Source organism: Cygnus olor, chromosome 3 (genome assembly GCF_009769625.2).
Source record: "Cygnus olor isolate bCygOlo1 chromosome 3, bCygOlo1.pri.v2, whole genome shotgun sequence".
Classification (NCBI taxonomy): Eukaryota; Metazoa; Chordata; class Aves; order Anseriformes; family Anatidae; genus Cygnus; species Cygnus olor.
The window spans coordinates 5817026-5835250 of NC_049171.1; the positions used below are offsets into that span (position 1 = coordinate 5817026).

The 18225-nt window shown below is 45.3% G+C and overlaps 1 protein-coding gene and 1 long non-coding RNA gene across 3 annotated transcripts in view; one reads left to right on the forward strand and one right to left on the reverse strand.

Annotated features, from left to right (window-relative positions):
• Positions 1-18225, forward strand: part of RUNX2 (RUNX family transcription factor 2) — a 154729-nt gene that overhangs the window by 57937 nt on the left and 78567 nt on the right. For both annotated transcript variants that reach the window (XM_040554263.1, XM_040554264.1), the window contains exons 3-5: positions 4251-4553; positions 11770-11926; positions 17537-17641. In XM_040554263.1, coding sequence (XP_040410197.1) covers positions 4251-4553; positions 11770-11926; positions 17537-17641 — 565 coding nt within the window. The remainder of the gene's footprint in view (positions 1-4250; positions 4554-11769; positions 11927-17536; positions 17642-18225) is intronic.
• Positions 11773-17636, reverse strand: LOC121068754. Its single transcript, XR_005819073.1, has 3 exons — positions 15312-17636; positions 13827-14049; positions 11773-12876 (listed from the first exon to the last, which is right to left on the reverse strand). It is a non-coding gene; the product is annotated as an uncharacterized LOC121068754 (long non-coding RNA).

The following is an 18225-nucleotide window of genomic DNA, read 5'->3' on the forward strand; positions in this document are numbered from 1 at the left end:
TGTACTAATGAAAATCCTGTTTTATAGAGTGGATCTGAAGGTGTTTGTTGAGATATAATTTGCAGTGCAAGCACATTTTTTCGCTAACCTCCTGCAATTCTCTAACATCTTAAAATATGACCCATTTTGCAACCAGGGCTAAAATTCCGAGAAGTTCTGAAATGAAAGCCGAGGAAAGCCGAGCAGCAGGGTTGCTCTCCATTTCAGCCAAATCCCAGCCAAAGTTCCAGATTATATATATCATAACATGAATTACTATTTCAAAAAAATCCCATCCAGCTTTTATGCAGGTCCATAAACATTACTGGTAGTTTTATTAATTTGTCCATAACCATTTAAATAAAATGCTAGTGCTCTGAGCTGTGATCTGTTCCAGGCTGTAGTAAGTTCCTGTTAAATGTGTAAATGTTCAGCAGAAAGATATTTTTGCTCAGAGACTGAAAATCAGCTGTGCCAGATACCTGAAACTTTGTTAGGGCGTTCAGTGGAAAATTTTATTTCAAGATTATAAATAACCGTGGACTATTTTAAGTGACCTTACACTGGTAGCTTCCAATAACATATTTGGGTTTATCCTAATTAACTTTTTATTTTATTTTAGTAGGAAGAGAGGCAACTGTAAAATTCTTAGTGTGACTAATTAAAAGTGGAAATGTATCTTCTTGTTTGAAATGTAATGCTTGTCAGGTATATATAGCATTCGGGTATAAGACATCCTCTTGCCTTCTTTCTCGCACCTTTGTAATGGCTCTAATGGAAAGCTTTTCCCCTCCAGCTAAAGGGGGGGGAAATAAATTAATAAAACACCGTGGTCACAAACACTTTACCCAAATAATTATGAAAAAGTGTGTTTTTCTGTGTTGCAACTACAGCAAAGCAGAGCTTCTGAATATCTCCCACGCTCTCGGTGGAGTGTGACCGTCCTTTGGAGGTGCCTGTGGCCCCTGGGGGGAATGCAGCCCCCTGTCCTTGCTGCAGGAGCAGGGAGAGCTCGGGGGAGGGGGGGGGGGGGGGGGGTGTTGCTTCTTACCCACAGAGACTGCATATTTGCAGTAGGGCAGGAAACTTCCCCCATCCCCTCTGATATTTGAAGAGGAAAAGAGGAATGAAAAAGCAGAAAAATAAAGAAGTAAAGAATAAATAAAAAAATAAAAAATAAAGAAGTGAAGAAATACAAAATGGAGACACAAAGAAATACAAAATAAAGAAATAAAGAAATGAAATAAGAAAGAAATGAAGAAATAAAAAATAATAATGAAATAAAAATAATAGTAAAATAAAAATAATGAAGAAATAAAAATAAAGATAAAAATTAAAAATAAATAAAAATTAAAGAAATAAAAATAATGACATAAAAATAAAGAAATTAAAAGAAAAAATGGAAAAAGGATAAATGAAAAAATAAAAAATGAAAAAAGAAAAATGAAAAAATGTAAAATGAAAAAAGGAAAAATAAAAAAAAATGAAAACGAAAAGGGAAAAAAAAAAGAAAACTGATAAAATAAAAAGTTAAAAAATATAAAAAATAATGATAAAAAGAGAGAGCGAGAAGGAGTGTAGGTGCGTGCAGGGGGCAGGGGCTGTCGCCCCCCGCTGTGGCCGTGGGAAAGACCCCGGGGGGGGGCCGGAGCGGCCCCGGCAGCCGCCGCCCCCCCGAGCCGCGCGGAGCGGCGGTGCGCGGAGCGAGAGCTCTCCCCTGCGACCGAACGGCAGAGCTCGGCCTCCGAGCGCCGCGGCGGGGCCGCCCGGCTCCTGCTGCCCCACCTTCCCCTCCGGTCCCCGAGGGCGGGGGGACACACGGTGACACCCCCCCCCCCCCCTCGCGGGGATCAAAAGGGGACCGGGGAGGGCACGGGGAGAGCCCGGGGGGGGGCTCCGGTCCTCCAGCCCGTCTCTCTGCACGGTGTGGCTCGGTGTAAAGGCTGCGTGGAAGGGATGTCCCTCCCCCCCCCCCCCCCCCCAGGACACCCCCCCAGGACACCCATCCATGGGCACCCCCCCCCCCCCAAAGGGGCACCCAGCACGGCCCCCCCCGTCGGGCCGGCCCCTCGCAAGAAGGTGGCAGGAGCCCGAAGGAGCAAAACCTTAGAAATTAGCGGGAGGGATGTGATAGGTCCTTATCTGCCCCGGGAGGCGGTTACACTTTTTTACTATTGGGTATGTAAATTGTTTTTAATAAGATCTGCCTTTTTTTTTTTTTCCTTTTTTTTTTTTTTTTTTTTTTTTAAGGGAGAAAACAAACCAGACTCCCTTTACCTTAATAGTCTGAGGGGGGTTTTATAGCTTTCATTCATTCAAGGAAATGTTTTAGGCTTTAGACTACCGGAGACTTAGCAAAAAGAAAAAAAAAAAAAAAAAACCTTTGGCACCAGCTTATTATTACTTTTTTTTTTTTTTTAAACAAGATTTTTCATATTTATTTTTTTTTTTAAACAAACAAGCCCCAAAGTGTTAATGGAAAAAACCCGGCGAGAAGTGGAGCTCGGAGACCGTGTCCCGCTGCCCCCCTTCCCTGTCCCCGTCCCCCTCCCCGTGGGTGAGCCCGGCTCGGAGCAGAGTTTCTCCTCCTGTGGGGGATGCACATTGTTTTATTTATTTTGAAGGCTGCAGAAGTCTGAGGACTGAAGCACCACGTGCTGCTGACTCTCATCAGCATAATGATCGCCTTAGCCAGAGAGTCCTGTATATATAAACCACAAAAACCTAATCATTAGAAATCCCAGCCTCCAAAAACCACATTCAGGACAAAAAACCGTGGCGTGTTTTTTCGGCTCCTTCATCTTCCCCGACCTCAACTTCTTGGGACCCAAAAGAAGTTTTGTTGTTTTTGCTTTGCTTTTTTTTTTTTTTTTTTTTCAAAACGATTTTCAGAAAGAAAAATAACTCAGACAAACCGACGTTTTAATGATTTTTTTTTTTTTTTTGCTGCTGTTGTTCATCAAGGGCGGAAAAAAAAAAAAGGAAAGATTTTTGTTAGCCTATTCAGCTCAACGGACTTGGATCCAGCAGCGACTTAATTAAAAGGACCGGACTGCACCGAGGCTGCCTTTTCCCAGAATTTACTTGGGCATATTTTAGAAATCAGCCTAAAGAGAACTGTTTTTTTTTTTTCCATTTTCCCCCATTTTCCCCCCAACTACGCTCCCCGCTTTTTTTTTTTTTTTTTTCCCTGGGAATCCGAAAGTTCAACTTTTCTTAAGCCCCGAAGCCTCCCAGAGGAACCGGCTAAAGCCTCTCTTCTCATTCTCAGCTGTGGGACTTCCCTCCTGGCCCGGCCCCCCTAAAACTTTCTTTTCACCCCAAAACCACCCCCGGGAGCGCCTTTGCGGAGCCCCGGCTTCCTAAAGCCAAGGGCAAGAAGCGGAGGGAGCCCAGCGGGACTTTGTCCATTTCTTTTTTTTCTCCTTTTTTTTTTTTTTTTTCGCTGTTTGTTTGTCCGGAGGAGGAAGACTTCTTTGGAGGAAACCGGGACGTTCCCCTCGACACCCCCCTTGAAAGTTCCGCTCCTCTGCTGGCCGCCGCGCACAGCAGCAGCCCAGGAAGCCCGAGCGGCAGCAGCGCCTTCGCTTCTCCCCAGCCAACCTTAGAAAACCCGAAAAAAAAAAAAAAAGGAAAAAAAAAAAAAAGAGGACTGGGAGGGAGGGGAAGGAAAAAAAAAAAAAAAAAAGAAAAGGAAAGAAACTCAAGCACTTGAGGAAAGAAGCGGTGGCGAGAAGGAGGGAAAGGAGCAGAGAGACTGTGCGAGAAGGAAGGAAGGAGGAGGAGAAGCGGCGCGGTGCAGCCGGGACCATGCAGCTTCCAGCCGGGCTCTGCTGAGAGCCGCAGCCCCGGCCCCAAGCCCACCGTCGCCCTCCTCGCTGCTGCGGGCTGCAGGCGCCCCCAGACCGGCATCGCATCGCCCCCCGCCCCGTCCGGCTTCCTCGGAGAAAAACAAACAAACAAACCCAAAAAAAAAAAAACAGACTGAGATTTTTTTTTTTCCTCGTGCATTTAATCTGCTGGCTTTTTTTATTATTATTATTATTTTTTCGCTTTTTGGCCCTTAATCTTCACGCCTCCACTTTTTCATTCACCCTTTTTTTCGACGATTTTTTTTTGTTTTTTTTTTTTACAACCCCCCACCCCCCCCCTTTTTTTTTTTTTTTTTCTACACGCCTCCTCCAGCGATCCCCCCTTACCGCTCCCCCCCCTCCCCCCCCCCCCGCCCCCCAATTCGCTAACTTGTGGCTGTTGTGATGCGTATTCCCGTAGATCCCAGCACCAGCCGGAGGTTCAGCCCCCCCTCCAGCAGCCTGCAGCCCGGCAAGATGAGCGAAGTCAGCCCGGTCGTAGTAGCCCAACAGCAGCAGCAGCAGCAACAGCAGCAGCAGCAGCAGCAGCAGCAAGAAGCGGCGGCCGCCGTGCCCAGGCTGCGCCCCCACGATAACCGCACCATGGTGGAGATCATCGCTGACCACCCCGCCGAGCTGGTCCGCACCGACAGCCCCAACTTCCTGTGCTCCGTGCTGCCCTCGCACTGGCGCTGCAACAAGACCCTCCCGGTGGCATTCAAGGTGAGCCCCCCCTCGCCCCCCCCCCCCCCCCAACCCTCAAGACCCAGCCCCCCCGCGCCCCCCCCCCCCCCCTCCCCGCCGATGCTGTCCTGGCAGAGGGGATTTTGTGACCCCCCCCCCCCTCCCCCCGGAGTCATTGCTGTGTGTGGGGGGTCCCCCCGCTCAGCACCCCTCATCCTGAAGTGCCCCCTCCCCGTATTGTGTTGATTGTTGTGCCCCCCGTGTGTCCCCCCCCTCCGTGCTGCAATGACTTCTGTGTCCCCCTCAGTGACTTCTGTGCCCCCCAATGACTTTTGTGTCCCCCTGTATGACTTCTGTTCCCCCCCCAATGACTTCTGTGCCCCCCTCAATGACTTCTGTGCCCCCCTCATCCTACAGTGCCTGCTGTCGCCCCACTCTCGTCTTGCACTGACTTCTGTGCTCCCCCTCTACAGTGTCTCCTGCCCCCCCCCCCCCGTCCTGCAATGACTCCTGCTCCCCCCCTTCGCCTTGCATCTGTCCCCCCCCCACACACACACACTTCGGCCTGCAATGACTCCTGTGTCTTGCATTTACTTCTGTGCCCCCCATCCTGCTGTGCCTCTTGTGCCCCCCCAGTCTTGCACCGCCTCCTGTGTGTCCCCCCCTGCCGTCCTGCACCAACTTCTGTGCCCCCTCTCATCCTGCGCTGACTTCTGTGCCCTCTCTGTCCTATGGTGACTTCTGTGCTCCCCCAGCACCTCCTGTGTCCCCCTCCCACCCCCATCCTGCACTGACTCCTGTGCCCCCAGTCCTGCACTGACTCCTTCCCCCCCCCCCCCAATGCCTCCGGGGTGTGTGTGTCCCACTGACCCTCAAGAGCTTCTGTGCCCCTTGCAATGCCTCCTGTTGCCCCCCACCCCCCCTTCCTGGGCCTATAGGGGTTTTGTACCCCCCTCGTGCTTCAGTGCCCCCTGTGCCCCCCCCCCTAGCCTGGCAGTGCCCTTTGTACCCCCCCCCCCCGCCCCGTCCTGCTGTCTGCTGTGCCCACCCCATCCCGCTGTGCTTCCCGTGCCCCCTGCAATGCCTGGTCACCCCCCACACACACCCTCCGGGGACCATCCCGTTATTTCCCTCCTTGCCAGGCAGAGCCGGTGTCATCCCCCTCAAGCCTCCCCCTTTGTCCGTGTGCCACCCCCAGCCCAGAACCTCTCTTTCCCCCCCTTTTTTTTTTTTTTTTTTTAAATCATCCCCCCCTTGAGGAATTGGCGATTCACCAGGGTGCAAGAGCAGGGTGCAAAACGGATGCCCCCCCCTCAAGCCCAGCACCTCAGCCCCTCAGCCTCAACCTCTGCTTCCATCCCCGTCCTGAGGCTGGCGGGGGGCACGCAGGGGGGTGCTGTGAGGTGTGCTGTGAGGGCTGGGGGCCCGGGGGGGGTCAGGCTAGGGTGGGAGAAGAGGAGTGGGCCTTTGCTGTCCATGTCCCCCCCCCCCCCCCAAATCCCCCTGTGACCCACAGGGAGCATGGGCTGAGATGGGGCAGGGAGACCCCAGGGGGGAGGCCGGGACCCGCTCGCTTCTCCTGATGGAGGAGCGGGGAAGCGCCTGGCCCTGGGACGCTCTCTCCTCAGCAAGGCCTGGGGAGAAACGGGTGCCATGTCCCGCTGCATCCCCACCTCAGGCGAGGAGAGGGCTGCTTTCCTGCTTCAACAACAGCACCGGTTGCGTGCTTGCAAGCGAGCCCTCCTCCTCCCCTGCAGCATCCGACGGTGTTGGCCTTGGATGTCCTCTCCCGTGGCCTTTGGTGGGGATGGAGAGGGACGGGTGTCCCAGGACACCTGCCTGGCTTCGGCCTGGGACTCGGGGTGCCTGTGGAGGGCTGGAAGGGAGCTGTGCTTGGAAAGGGTCCGAGTGTTTCCAGGCCGTGCGCTGGAAAGCTGTGCTGGCATTACCCCTTTGTCCGGGGAAAATCGTTAAAAGTGGCTAAATGTAGTGGTTTTCAAGGGGCTGTCGGTAACGGTGCCATGCTGATGGAAGGCAGTAGGGATGCAGGCTAGGGCAGGCCGAAGGTTGCGGGCATAGGGAAGGAACGTGTCGGGCTTCGAGGTGCAGGACGGCTCCGAACGTGGCCTGCTTTTGTGGTCGGCGAGGGTCAGGCTGAGTGGAAATAACAGAAAAATGGGGCCTTGGCAGGTGCTGCCGGGCCAGGCGTGGGCCACGGAGCGGTTCTGCTTCACGGGGCTGCGGTGTGAGGAGGAGGAGGAGCTCTCCCAGGGCCGTGATTGTGATTTAATTCAGTAATAGATTAGCTTGGTATTGTAGCCGCTTTCTATAGACGCGGTGTGGGAGCTCTCACATTACCGTATCCGTATTTCTGTTTTCATTTGAAAACCCCGAGCCTTCTCCCACCTTACGGCAATTCAAAGGATGCGGTCGCAGCTCATTAGAATAAGGGAGAGATCTAAACTAAATATTAAAGTATTTAGAATGATATCCCAATAAGACTACGTCCATGCGATAAAGGGGTTGAAAAAGGATCAGAGCGTTTCCCAAACTGCTAATATTCATATGTACTTACACACGACTTGTATTTGGGTCATAAGTGGGGTTGCTGACAGGCATGTATGGGTCTGACCGATCTACTGATGCCTCATGAGTACTGAATTGTCCCTCCAGCTCTGGGCACGTCTGCGCTTTCCCATGCAGCACACGATCCGTACTTTGTTCTCTTTCAAATATGGCATATACATATATGCCTGTACTTACTGGTGAATTAATTAGAAACTCAGTTGGAGTAAATTTGACAATTCTTAAAATTGTATGTCATTTGTCAAATGCGGCTTGTCTGCAGCTGTCCAGTACTTTTAGACCAAAGAAGCTGCAGCAAAACACTTGATGTGATACAGCAGAGTGGGAATTATCGCTGAAAAAAAAAAAAAAAAAAAAGACAGATTTGGGCTATAGAAATCTCGGCTAAGCAGTAACTTGAAAGTAAAATGGCTCACAGACAACACACTTTTTGAAGTTTTATTGGCAATAAATAATATGTTGATGATAATGTTTTGAGTGGTGCGTTAAGTGTGTCATAATTCTCTCGCAGAGATCTCCAGTTAAAAAGTACCCTGTATATAGCACTGTTTTAATTTAAGAAAAAACAGATATAAATCATATGCAGGAAAGGAAGTATGTTATAAACAGTGCTGGGTTTGATTATAATTTTGTGAAATAATGTTGGCTAAGTATTACATTTGAATTTTAAGTATTAATATTTACACACTCTGGGGAGGGAGTCCGCATTGAATGTACTAACTAATAAGATTGCTAATGCAAACTGTTTTTGTGGTGAAGAGCATTAAACATGTACTTCCTAACAGAGCTCTCACAATCTAGTAATATTCAAGCAGAAAAGAAATGGATATTGTGCACCAGGATCCACATCAAATTTACTCACTGATGTTTCTTAATAGCCAGCCACCCTTTATCTGCGTACAGTCATCAGGATTTGGCCCTCTGTTTATGCCGCTGTCTGGGAGTTTTTACTGAACGTCATAAAGACCCAAATTGCCACCCTAGATGTTACGAGGGGCTTCTGGACGTTGTCTTGCATGAGGCTGATAACAGCAAAGCACCTTAGTGGACGTAAAGGCAGGAAAAAAATTGACGTGAGGTATATATATACCATCTCTCCCAGTAGCACCACAGTAGTTCAGGGTCTGTCAGCGTTTCCACTCCAAACCCCAGTTTTCAGAGTTTATAACTCAGCTGTTTTAAATAACTTCAAGCTGAAACCTGGTGTATAAATTGTCAGCCCAGATGTGTATTTTTAAACAAAAAAGTAGTGCAAATCAGTTATTCTGTTTTAAGTTACAGAACATTAAAATATTTTTAATAGTATCAGATGCTCTTTTGGCAATCTCTGGAAAAGACATTCTCACTACGGAAGATTTGACATTCAGAGGCTGTTTAAATTCAGTATTTTGCAAGAGGAGTTATTGAAGTGATAGGTATCAATGTCTGAGGGGAGCTATTTAGCAAGTACACTAGCTTTTTTTTGAAACAAGCGTTTCGCTTTGCAGAAAGCCTTAGTACCTGCTCCTGTTTAGTATTTTTGCTTCGTGCATATAGCTTCCGTCTTCTAGGATACATACTTTGGCCATTTTAAATCCCACTGGATGGAAAACGGGCAAACAGGTTGCCTGACCAGATGAGAATTGTGCTATGCAAAAAAATACATAGTTATTTTCAACTTGTAAGAATTGGTTTGTTTTTATTTTTGTGGTTTTGTCTGAGTTCTAGTATCGTGTTGAGTTTTAGTTAAAGAAAGCAAAATTAATTTTAATCATCAAAATGTGTAGGTAGCTTGATATGGAAAATAAATACTATGAAATGGTGGAGGTATTTATGTTTGAAGAATAGGTAAAAAACTTGCACTGTGGCTATTTTCATCTTTAAATTTTTACTTAGTTCTTATTCATTTCACAGTGCACTTGCAATCCATTTTCTATGAATATTCAAATAATTTTTGATTGAGACATGGCATAAAATCACCAAATCAAAGTTTATGCAAACAGTCTTTCAATGTGTAAAGTTACATTTTAAAATTCTCAGTGATCTGTATTTCCCCAGGTTTCAAATTTGTTTTGCGAAGAAGCTTTGTTCTAGGCAGTGCTGTTATTTACACGTGCAGTAATCTTCTGGTATTTCGTGACAAAAAAAGGCACGAAACTAGGAAAATTACAAACATCTTACTCCTGTTGCATAGCAGGGGAGCTTTTTGTGTAAGAGGACTTTCTTTTAATAGCCGAAGTCGTGTGTTTTCACCCCCGATCTCAGCTCGCCTTTTCCTCCAGCCCTCTCCTTGTAAGCCTCCCGGAGATGTTGCATCATGCTGCATCAGCAGCCGGTGCGTTGCAGTCGGGACGCGGTCCTCGATCAGGCGTGATAGCGCAGCGAGCCCGGCAGCGGCACGTGCAGCTCCACACTACCGCCCGGGCTGCCAAACTGCGCTGGCATCGACAGAGGAAAGGCTAGGAAAGAAACCTGTGAGAAGTACAGGCAGGGGTGCAGAAGGGCCTTTTGAGAGGCTCTGAGTCCTGCACGGCTCTCTCCTTCGTGCCCAGGCGATGCAAGCTGGGGGCGAGGGGTGCTGCAAGCTGCCCGCTGCGTGCCCGAGCTTCCCAGGCAGCCGGAGGTGAGCGGGGGCTGCAGTCATTTCACTCCCTCTTCCGAGGCCCCCGACAGACTCGCACTTCCTCCCGTGCTCTCGGTTTCTTTGCATTTCTGGAGTTAATGCGATTTTTTTGTTTGTGACAAATACGTAAAAAGCAGAGGCTGCAACTACCCTGGGTGTGAATGTGCATAACAAGACTGTCCAGAGTTAGCACACTATCACAGAGAAGGGAGCACTTTATAAGCAGCCCCTTGCTTTAAGACTTTAAGCTGATAGCCATTTATTAAGGGCTCGAGTCAGCCCCTCTGCTCAGCCGATGATCACTGGTGATGTGACTACCATTTGTCTCCGGTGGGATTCTTTACACCTTGCTTTGAAGCCCGCGGACCTGGTTGCTGTCAGACCCGGGGTGGGGAGCTGGTGGCACCTCAGATCTTATCCACAAAGGTGGCTCTTGTGTTTTCGTGCTCAGGGACATTCGAATCACTTTAAAGTCAAATCCTTCCATGTAGACCTCACAGCAGTTAGTGGCAGGACTCAGTTTTCAGTTGTGGGTGGCGTTACCTGTTTTTTTTTGTGGAAAAACAGAAAGGTGTCGGGGTAATCCATTTTGTTTTTTTCAATCAGCTTTGCTTTATGCTTTCCCTTAAGTAAGATGAAGTAGACTATTTTTCAATAATATAGTCTATTTTAAATATTTTCAGGTTTTGTATACCTTTGTCATTAATTTTTGTTGTTGTAGAGAAACACTTTACAGTGCACTGGGCCATGTAATGCTCTCCATATATATTCAGAACTCATTCTTTTTGCTTAATTAATATTACAGTGCAACCTTCAATTATTAGTTTCAGGCATGATCATTTATGGGAAAGACATTTCAAGCAGGGCTTCTGACAAAATGTCATGCATATTTCAGGAGACAGAATAAAATGGGTTGTATAAAAAGTCATAGCTGACCATGTAAACTGGTAGGAATTGCAAAAGGACAGGTTTTGTATCTCAAAATTACATTTTTTTGAAGTTACAGCTCAGCCGTGCAATATTTGTGGACCTGTTTTTGTTGTAAATGCATTTCTAGCATCAGTATTAGTTAACTGGGCAACAGGAAATTATTTCCACTTCTGTGGACTTTTTTTATCCCGTGTGAAGAAACTTGTATGTTTTCTTCCTAGTAACTTAGTGTTCCTGTTTAACTTTATTTTTGCTTTAAAAAGTCACAGTGTGCTAATACCGTGGTGTTTTCAAATTAGAATACAGTGGCTGTCCGCTCTGTGGCATTTATCTCATTGTCGGTTAGAGCGCTACAGAACCGCCAAGGCATGAAAGTGGGACTATCAGGGAGCTGCAATGTAGGGAGAAATACTTTAATTTATTCTGCTCACCCGTCCTGGAATTTGAGCGGGGTATCGGTGCTAACCACACGCGACTCTTGCGAGCGCTCTGAAGATTTACATGCCTGCGAGGAAATGCAGCCTTTGTTTCATCTTGCATCTGAAGAGCTTGACTTGAAGCCATGAAGCGCTCCATCGCAGCTCACTGTGAGCTGTGCCCGGTGCCACCCCGGTGCCACCCCTCACGACGGGTCCGCAGGTGCTGCTGGTGGCCCCGTGAGGCCCGAGGAGGCCACAGGCCGGGAGGCTGGGCCCGACCACTGCCAACCCAACCCGGGTGCTGTGGCTGCTGATAGCAACCCCCGACTTTCCATTTCAAATGTGCTCTCGTGTGTAATTTATGGCTACGAGCCCTGCCTCGTGTTTTCTCGCTGCACGCTGGTTGCTGAGAACAAAGTTGGCCTTCAGGAAGTATTAAACCAGGCCCTCTACATAAAGCTGTTGAATGTTTCAGAAGAAATGTAACAAAGAAGTAACTCCCTATTAGGCTGTGAGAGAGGGAGACAATACATGATGTTTCTTTGTTTGATGTGGCACTTTGTTCTGTGTTCAGCTAACACATGACTGTTCACCACAGTTGGCTGGAGAAGCTGCCACAGAGCTTCGTCATGAACGTGGCAGGGTGCAAAGCTGGGATGGCGACACGCGTTTTCGAGGCCTGTCTCACGAGCTGTGGTTTTTCTTCCCGTTTTAACAGGTGGTGGCCTTGGGAGAAGTGCCTGATGGGACCGTGGTCACTGTCATGGCTGGAAACGATGAGAACTACTCTGCAGAGCTGCGAAACGCTTCTGCCGTGATGAAGAACCAGGTGGCCAGATTCAATGACTTACGATTTGTGGGAAGAAGCGGAAGAGGTAGGCCACTGCGCTGTACGTGTTCGTAGTGAAGCAAAAGAAAAGTCTAGACATCAGACTCATTTCACAAGGAAATACAGATTAGCGTGTAAATAAATCGCTGTCAGCCTTTCATGAATGCATCTTTTATTCGCAAGCTTCAGCAAACTTTGTCCAACCAAGTGAAGTGGTTTTCTCCCTCGCAAAGTTTTTCTGCCGCGTCTTTGTTCATTTTTGAGACACCAGTTTTACAAAAATGATTCACAGAATACCTTGGTTCCCTATTTTAATTGAACAGCAAAAGTGGAAGAAAGTGAGGATATTTGTGATGAGTTTTGTACAGTCAGATAGTGCATCTCAGGCCACGGTAACGAGAGACACAGAATTCCCTTTAGCAGCAGAGCTTCTTCTGAAGTTGTTGCAGAAGAGCTATAATTACGGCGGTTTTGCATATCACATGTGCTATAGGTTATATTCTTTAAGGGCTTACAGCTATTGGTAGAAAGCTTTCTAGTGACTTCCCTGCCCTTTACGATCAAACTGCATATGACCCACAGAGATAAGCCTTACTTTTCTTTTTAGTAACCTGGCTGACTTTTTTATGAATTGCTATAAGCTTTGGCTCGAACAAAATTTAACCTTTACTTGAAATGTCAGAGCAGGTGACTTTCAATTTTTTTGAAGATTTAGAGTGCTGTCATTGTCCTCCAGCTGTTTTGGACCTTCTGTAACCTGGGAAGCGCACTGCAGTTATAGAAAGCCTGTGTAATCACTGCGAGTCTCAAAAGAATTTAAGATTCTTGTAGCTGCCTTAAAATTTGAGGTAGTGCTTGAAAGGATCGCTTGAAGGAAGCTGGCACTTCAGTCTTTGCTGCAGGAATCCTCAGAGGGGTTTGTTATATCAGTCCTTGCTTCAACCTAAATATTTTTGCTTTACGTACTCACAGTAATTATTCATTTTTAAACCAGCCCTGCATGGAGGGAAACAAAGAAATAAAAGCTGAACGGTCTGTGCTGGGAATTAGCAATAAAGCTAATTTACAATAGTATTCCATAAAAAGCAGTTGTAATTCATCTTAGGTAAGGAAAGAACATTTGTCAAAAACAAAAAAATCAAACATATGACAGAGGCCTAGATAGTTTCAGTCAGTCAGAATGTTTTTACAATTACTGGTGTTTTGTGAAAGTGATTCCATAAGTGTGGCTTGAGTGGCTATTTTTTTATTTTAGTAACCTGGCTAAATGATTCTCTTTATCATTTTACAACTTGAAAAGAATAACTCGAAATGCAGAATAACTACTGCAGAAGTAATGCAGTATAAATGCAGACTTCACTGGCCTTTTGGATAAGGTGCTACCTTCCTCTTCCATTTGTCTTGCTTTCTTTGAAAAAACAGCCTGCTTTGTTATTCTGCTGATGGATTAGGTTTGAAGGTTCCCTGGCTCCATCACTAATGCTGCCTTACAGTAAAAGTTCAGCAGTGTATCAGTATTTTAGCAGTGCTGAAAAAGAACTGAGATATGATGTACTACCTCTGATCTGCGAATTTCATTTGAAATGTATGATATATACTTTTTTATTAAAACATAGGAAATGAACTAGAGAGCCTAAAACCTCAGTAGCTATAGATATAGACACAAGTAAACACAAAACTTCTGAAATTTGGTTCCAGTAATTTAATTTATATTGGTATCTAGTAGATTTGGAATAGAATTTTTCTCTGATCAGTCTGGGTAGAATCTATGGAAAAGCGATAGTGTACTTTTCAAACCCTCAACATATTTATTTAAGAGACTTCAAAGAAAAACAAAGGGTGTGCACTGTTTTACTATATTGGCTTTCTGAGTTTTGGCTAGTTTCCCAAATAGCAATTTTTATATTTAAAAAAAAAAAGGGGGGAAGAAAAAAGACAGACTTAACTGCTTGCAGACTTTTCACGCATGGAAGATGAAGAAAGCTTCTTTTGATGAAGTGTAATTATGTCCAAACAGAGCTGACCCCCTCCCCCTATATTTCTTATGATCTTAACGGAAGAAAGTAGGGCTTTTCCTTTGAAGCAGCCGGGACTCGGTGGAGGATCTGAAATGCTGCATTCTGCTGCCAGAGGCAGGATGGAGAAATTGGTCCAGACTTGTCTTCCAGACTTAGAACAGAGAGGGAGAGAGAGAGAGAGAGAGAGAGAGAAAAGGAGAAAGAGTTATCATTAATGATAGATTTTTATAACTCTGCTTAAAATAGCAGGAAAGAAAGCAGTAGTTGCAAACAGAAGTGAGAAAGCTACTTACATAGACAAATATCAGTAGATGCAGGTCGTGAAGTAGAACAGGAAAAATAAAGTAATAAAGAAATCATTTTTTTCGGTGGCGAGAAGCTAATCCACACCTGTTCCTGACTTTAGATTTACATCTTTCTAAACAGCTTGCTCTTTGATCTGTGTATCTCTAAATTTGATTGTGAAGTCTGAATCATCAACTTACCACTTCACCTTCTCTCCCACGTTTTTTTCTTGCTTCCCATGGCTCAATGGAGAAACTTGAATTTTATACATATTAATGCTGCTTGCCTGGCAGAAGCCCTGACTTCACGCTTTTGTTTGTATAATGTCTCTTAAACACCTTTCTGGATTCATCAGAATAAGTAACCAGAGCTCTTTATGTGAATGCAGAAGTTATTTGTATGTGGTTTTGAGGCAGTAGCTCACTTTTACAAGCCTGATCCACAGCGCAGAGAAGAAAGAATTCCTGTCTTCAATAAGCAGGGGATCATAACCTTAATTTTGTTGTCTCCTGATACTTTAATCACATTAGTATCTAACTGAAAAAATATGCAACACACACAAGCTGCTGAGTCTCCTTTCAAGCTAATTTCTGTTTTTTGCCTTGTGCTTCAACATATGTCCATCTCGTCCTTTTCTGTGTCGGCTAGACTCACATGTGCGAATAACAAAGAATGCACAGTTTAGACACACTAAAGCAATAGTGCCAGATGCCTGCTTGGCTAGGGAATTTAATAAAAGAGTGCTACAATTAGTCTTTAGCTTCTAAAAGTGGATAGTTTAAATGACTAAGGGCATAAAGGCAAGCGATAAAAAGTGCATTAAAGGATTTCGTAGTGGAGGAAGGATATCTGTGAAATCAGTTACATCTATCTGTGGAAAGCATAAGCATCATTGAAACGTGTGACCTTAAAAATTTATTTTGTTCTTAATCCTGTAATATGTAAATCATCTCTTGAAAGCTCTGGAACCTGAGCGTGCTGGCAGGGCTGTGCAGCGCCCTGCAATAAAGCGATGTATTGTTTACTGAGTGCGGTGGGGCTTCATGAATGTTACTTCATTAATGCTTCTGTGTGTTAGAATACCAGCTAGGGAACAAAACCAGTTTCCCTTTCAAATTAGGTGCTTACCTGTTCAACTTAGGCTGGCTGAGAGGCAGTAATGAAGTGCTCACAGGCGAGGTCGAAACGCAGCTCTTGATGAAGGAGCGCGTATTTGCTGGCTGCTGTATCATCCGAAGATATATTTAGTGTAGAAAACCTTGCAGTGCTTTTCGTCTAAATTATTTTACAGGGTCTTTGAAATAGTATGTTTTGCTAGGCTAATTTTTCGTTGTAATAGACTTTAGTACTGATTTGGCACAGAAATAGAACGGTAGCGTTGGAAGGCCAAATTCTTCATTCCGAGGTGTATGGAAAATCCCTTTAGCATCTTTGGCAGCTGCCAATAGTATTCTACCCGTTTTATATGGGTAACTGTGGTCTGAATGGCGGCATCGCATGATTTCGTATGAGCTCTTTGACACGATAGGCTGGTGCTAAAGGAGGCCTTAAGTCTGTCCCTGGTGAATTTATAGGTATCCAGGCAATAGGCTGAATTCCTGCTTGGATAGGGATAAAAGGCTCAGAGCCTTTCAGACCTAAACAAGCAGGCGTGCAGGCACTGTATGCTTCATTAAGGAAGCTGCTGTACGTCTGAGCTCTGCCTGCGTGCATGCCGACACTGGCAAAAGAAACAGGTTACATGGGGGGCTGTGGATGGGCAGGACTGTAAGACCGGACATCCTACAAACACCTTACTCTCCCATGGTGGTCATTCTGAAAAGATGTGGGAAATAACCCATTTCCCCGTGGCACTGGGGGCAGCCACCTTCAGCCATGCATCTCTGTTGGCATCCGAGGCCGAACTGAGCCTCCTGAGATTTTTACACCTTTGCCAGCATCTTGACCTCCACTCTCACGGAGGGGTGGGCGCAGCTGGAGCGCAGCTACACCTGGAAAAGCACTTTACTCCAAGTGACAGTTATATTTCCTTAAAAAAAAATCCATGTCACATTTTGATTTGTGAAAAATATAGCCGAGACGGTTTGGAGTTGCACTCCGGATAATAAATGATGCATGTCTCAGGCAGGTTTTGGGGGATATATACGGCTTGGACCAGAAAGAAAGACCAATTACTAGATTTGACAGCCAAAGCTCTGTTCCGTATTATGCCTTTTATATAAGCTGTTCTGTATTAGGCTTGAAAAAACTGCGTTAAGTTTGTGCTGTTACATGTTGTTGAAGATTTGTGTCTTGATCAAATGCCTTTGGAGTTCAACAAGAGGAAAAGCACAGGCAACAAAAATGCACATAGACAGAGAGAGAGAGAAAAAAATATTTAAGAGTCTGGTAAAGTAGCAGTTTAAACGAGCAAGAAGGCCTAAGATTGCTGACTTTTATTGAGTCACTGTTATACGCCCACCTTTTCCTGTCTTGAAACAGTTTTCAGTTTTGACTATCTGACATGACTAACCGTTGCATATCTAACAGATTACAACTGTCAGTGAGTCCCCCGAACGGAGGCCAGTGGCTTGTGAGAATGTGCGCTCGGGCTCACGCGGCTCGGCTCATTTATTTATTTTTAACGTTTTCATTCAGCCGAAGGCTCCAGATGAGCTTGTGCAATATCTGTGTGAATTTGAGCTCTGAAAAATAAAGAAGCAGGCTTAGGAGGGAAGCGTGTGTGCACAAAGGGGTTTCTCACCGTCTTTAGAAAATCGAGGGCTTTCTTAGGGTTTAATAGATGGAATATATGTAAGGAAAAAAGTCTGTTCCAGTAATAATGATATCATTATATTACCCCTGGCATATGAAGGACAGGAGACATTGGTTCCCTGTTAAAATGACTCCCAGGAGGAAAATACAGTCTTTCCTCATCTTATTGTAGTCGAGTCAAACAAATGAAATGATAAAGCTGTGTGAAGTAAATAACATGTGGCCACATTCTGCTCTCTGTCACACAGCTGCAAAACTGGAGTAAATTTTTAAATTATCTGACTTGCTTTGGATTTACACCACTTTCAATACAGAAAAGAATTTGGCTTGTCCTCAGCAGTGAATCACTTTTGTTCTGTCATTGTATGATGACCCATTATTAAATAAGGAACATTTAGATTGTCAACACATGGACATATTCTTGACATAGAGTAAAACTAAAGGGGAGGAAAACTCCTATGGTCAGTTATGTTTTTAATTTTCACGATTGTGGTAACGACAGGGAATAATTTTAAACGTCTCTGATTCTTTACTGAACATGCATGTGACTGTTTTCATGTTGTAATCACTCATTCCTTGTTGTTTTTTTCCCTTTGTAGGGAAGAGCTTTACTTTGACAATAACTGTCCTGACAAATCCCCCCCAAGTCGCTACATACCACAGAGCTATAAAGGTTACAGTGGATGGGCCAAGGGAGCCAAGAAGTGAGTATTATGCTCTTATTTTTACACTTACGCCTGCTTAATTTTGTTTAACAGAGACCCATAAATGAAATATATATCTTTGTCAAACACTGGGCCTTGCTCAGCAAAATCTGTAAGCGCATGCTTAATTTGGAGTCTATTGGACCACACACATACTTGCATTAAACACACACTTAAGTGCTTGGCTGAATTTGGGCAATCACAAACCTGATTCTCATTCACATCAAGGTCTTGATACATTATCTGCCAGTGTAAATGAGAACTAAACCCACGGTATTTATATATAATCTGATTTAGGCATAATAGATGCAATCCTGCAACATGCTGAATTCCCTAAACTCCCATAAGCTTCAAACTGGAGACGTTTAGAACACAATAGCGGACTGATCTTACAGGATCAGTCCTAGCACAGGGAGAAAATATATAATATAGTGCCTTTTTGTTTGCCCTTAAATTCTTTTGCCATCAGATAATTAATGTACCTCATTAATCTCATCATACCTGAAATTGGTTTTCGGCTGTGGACTCATCACAAAACCCTGGGGGCCAAAGAAAGCTATGAAAGCAGTGTATAAACAGCATGA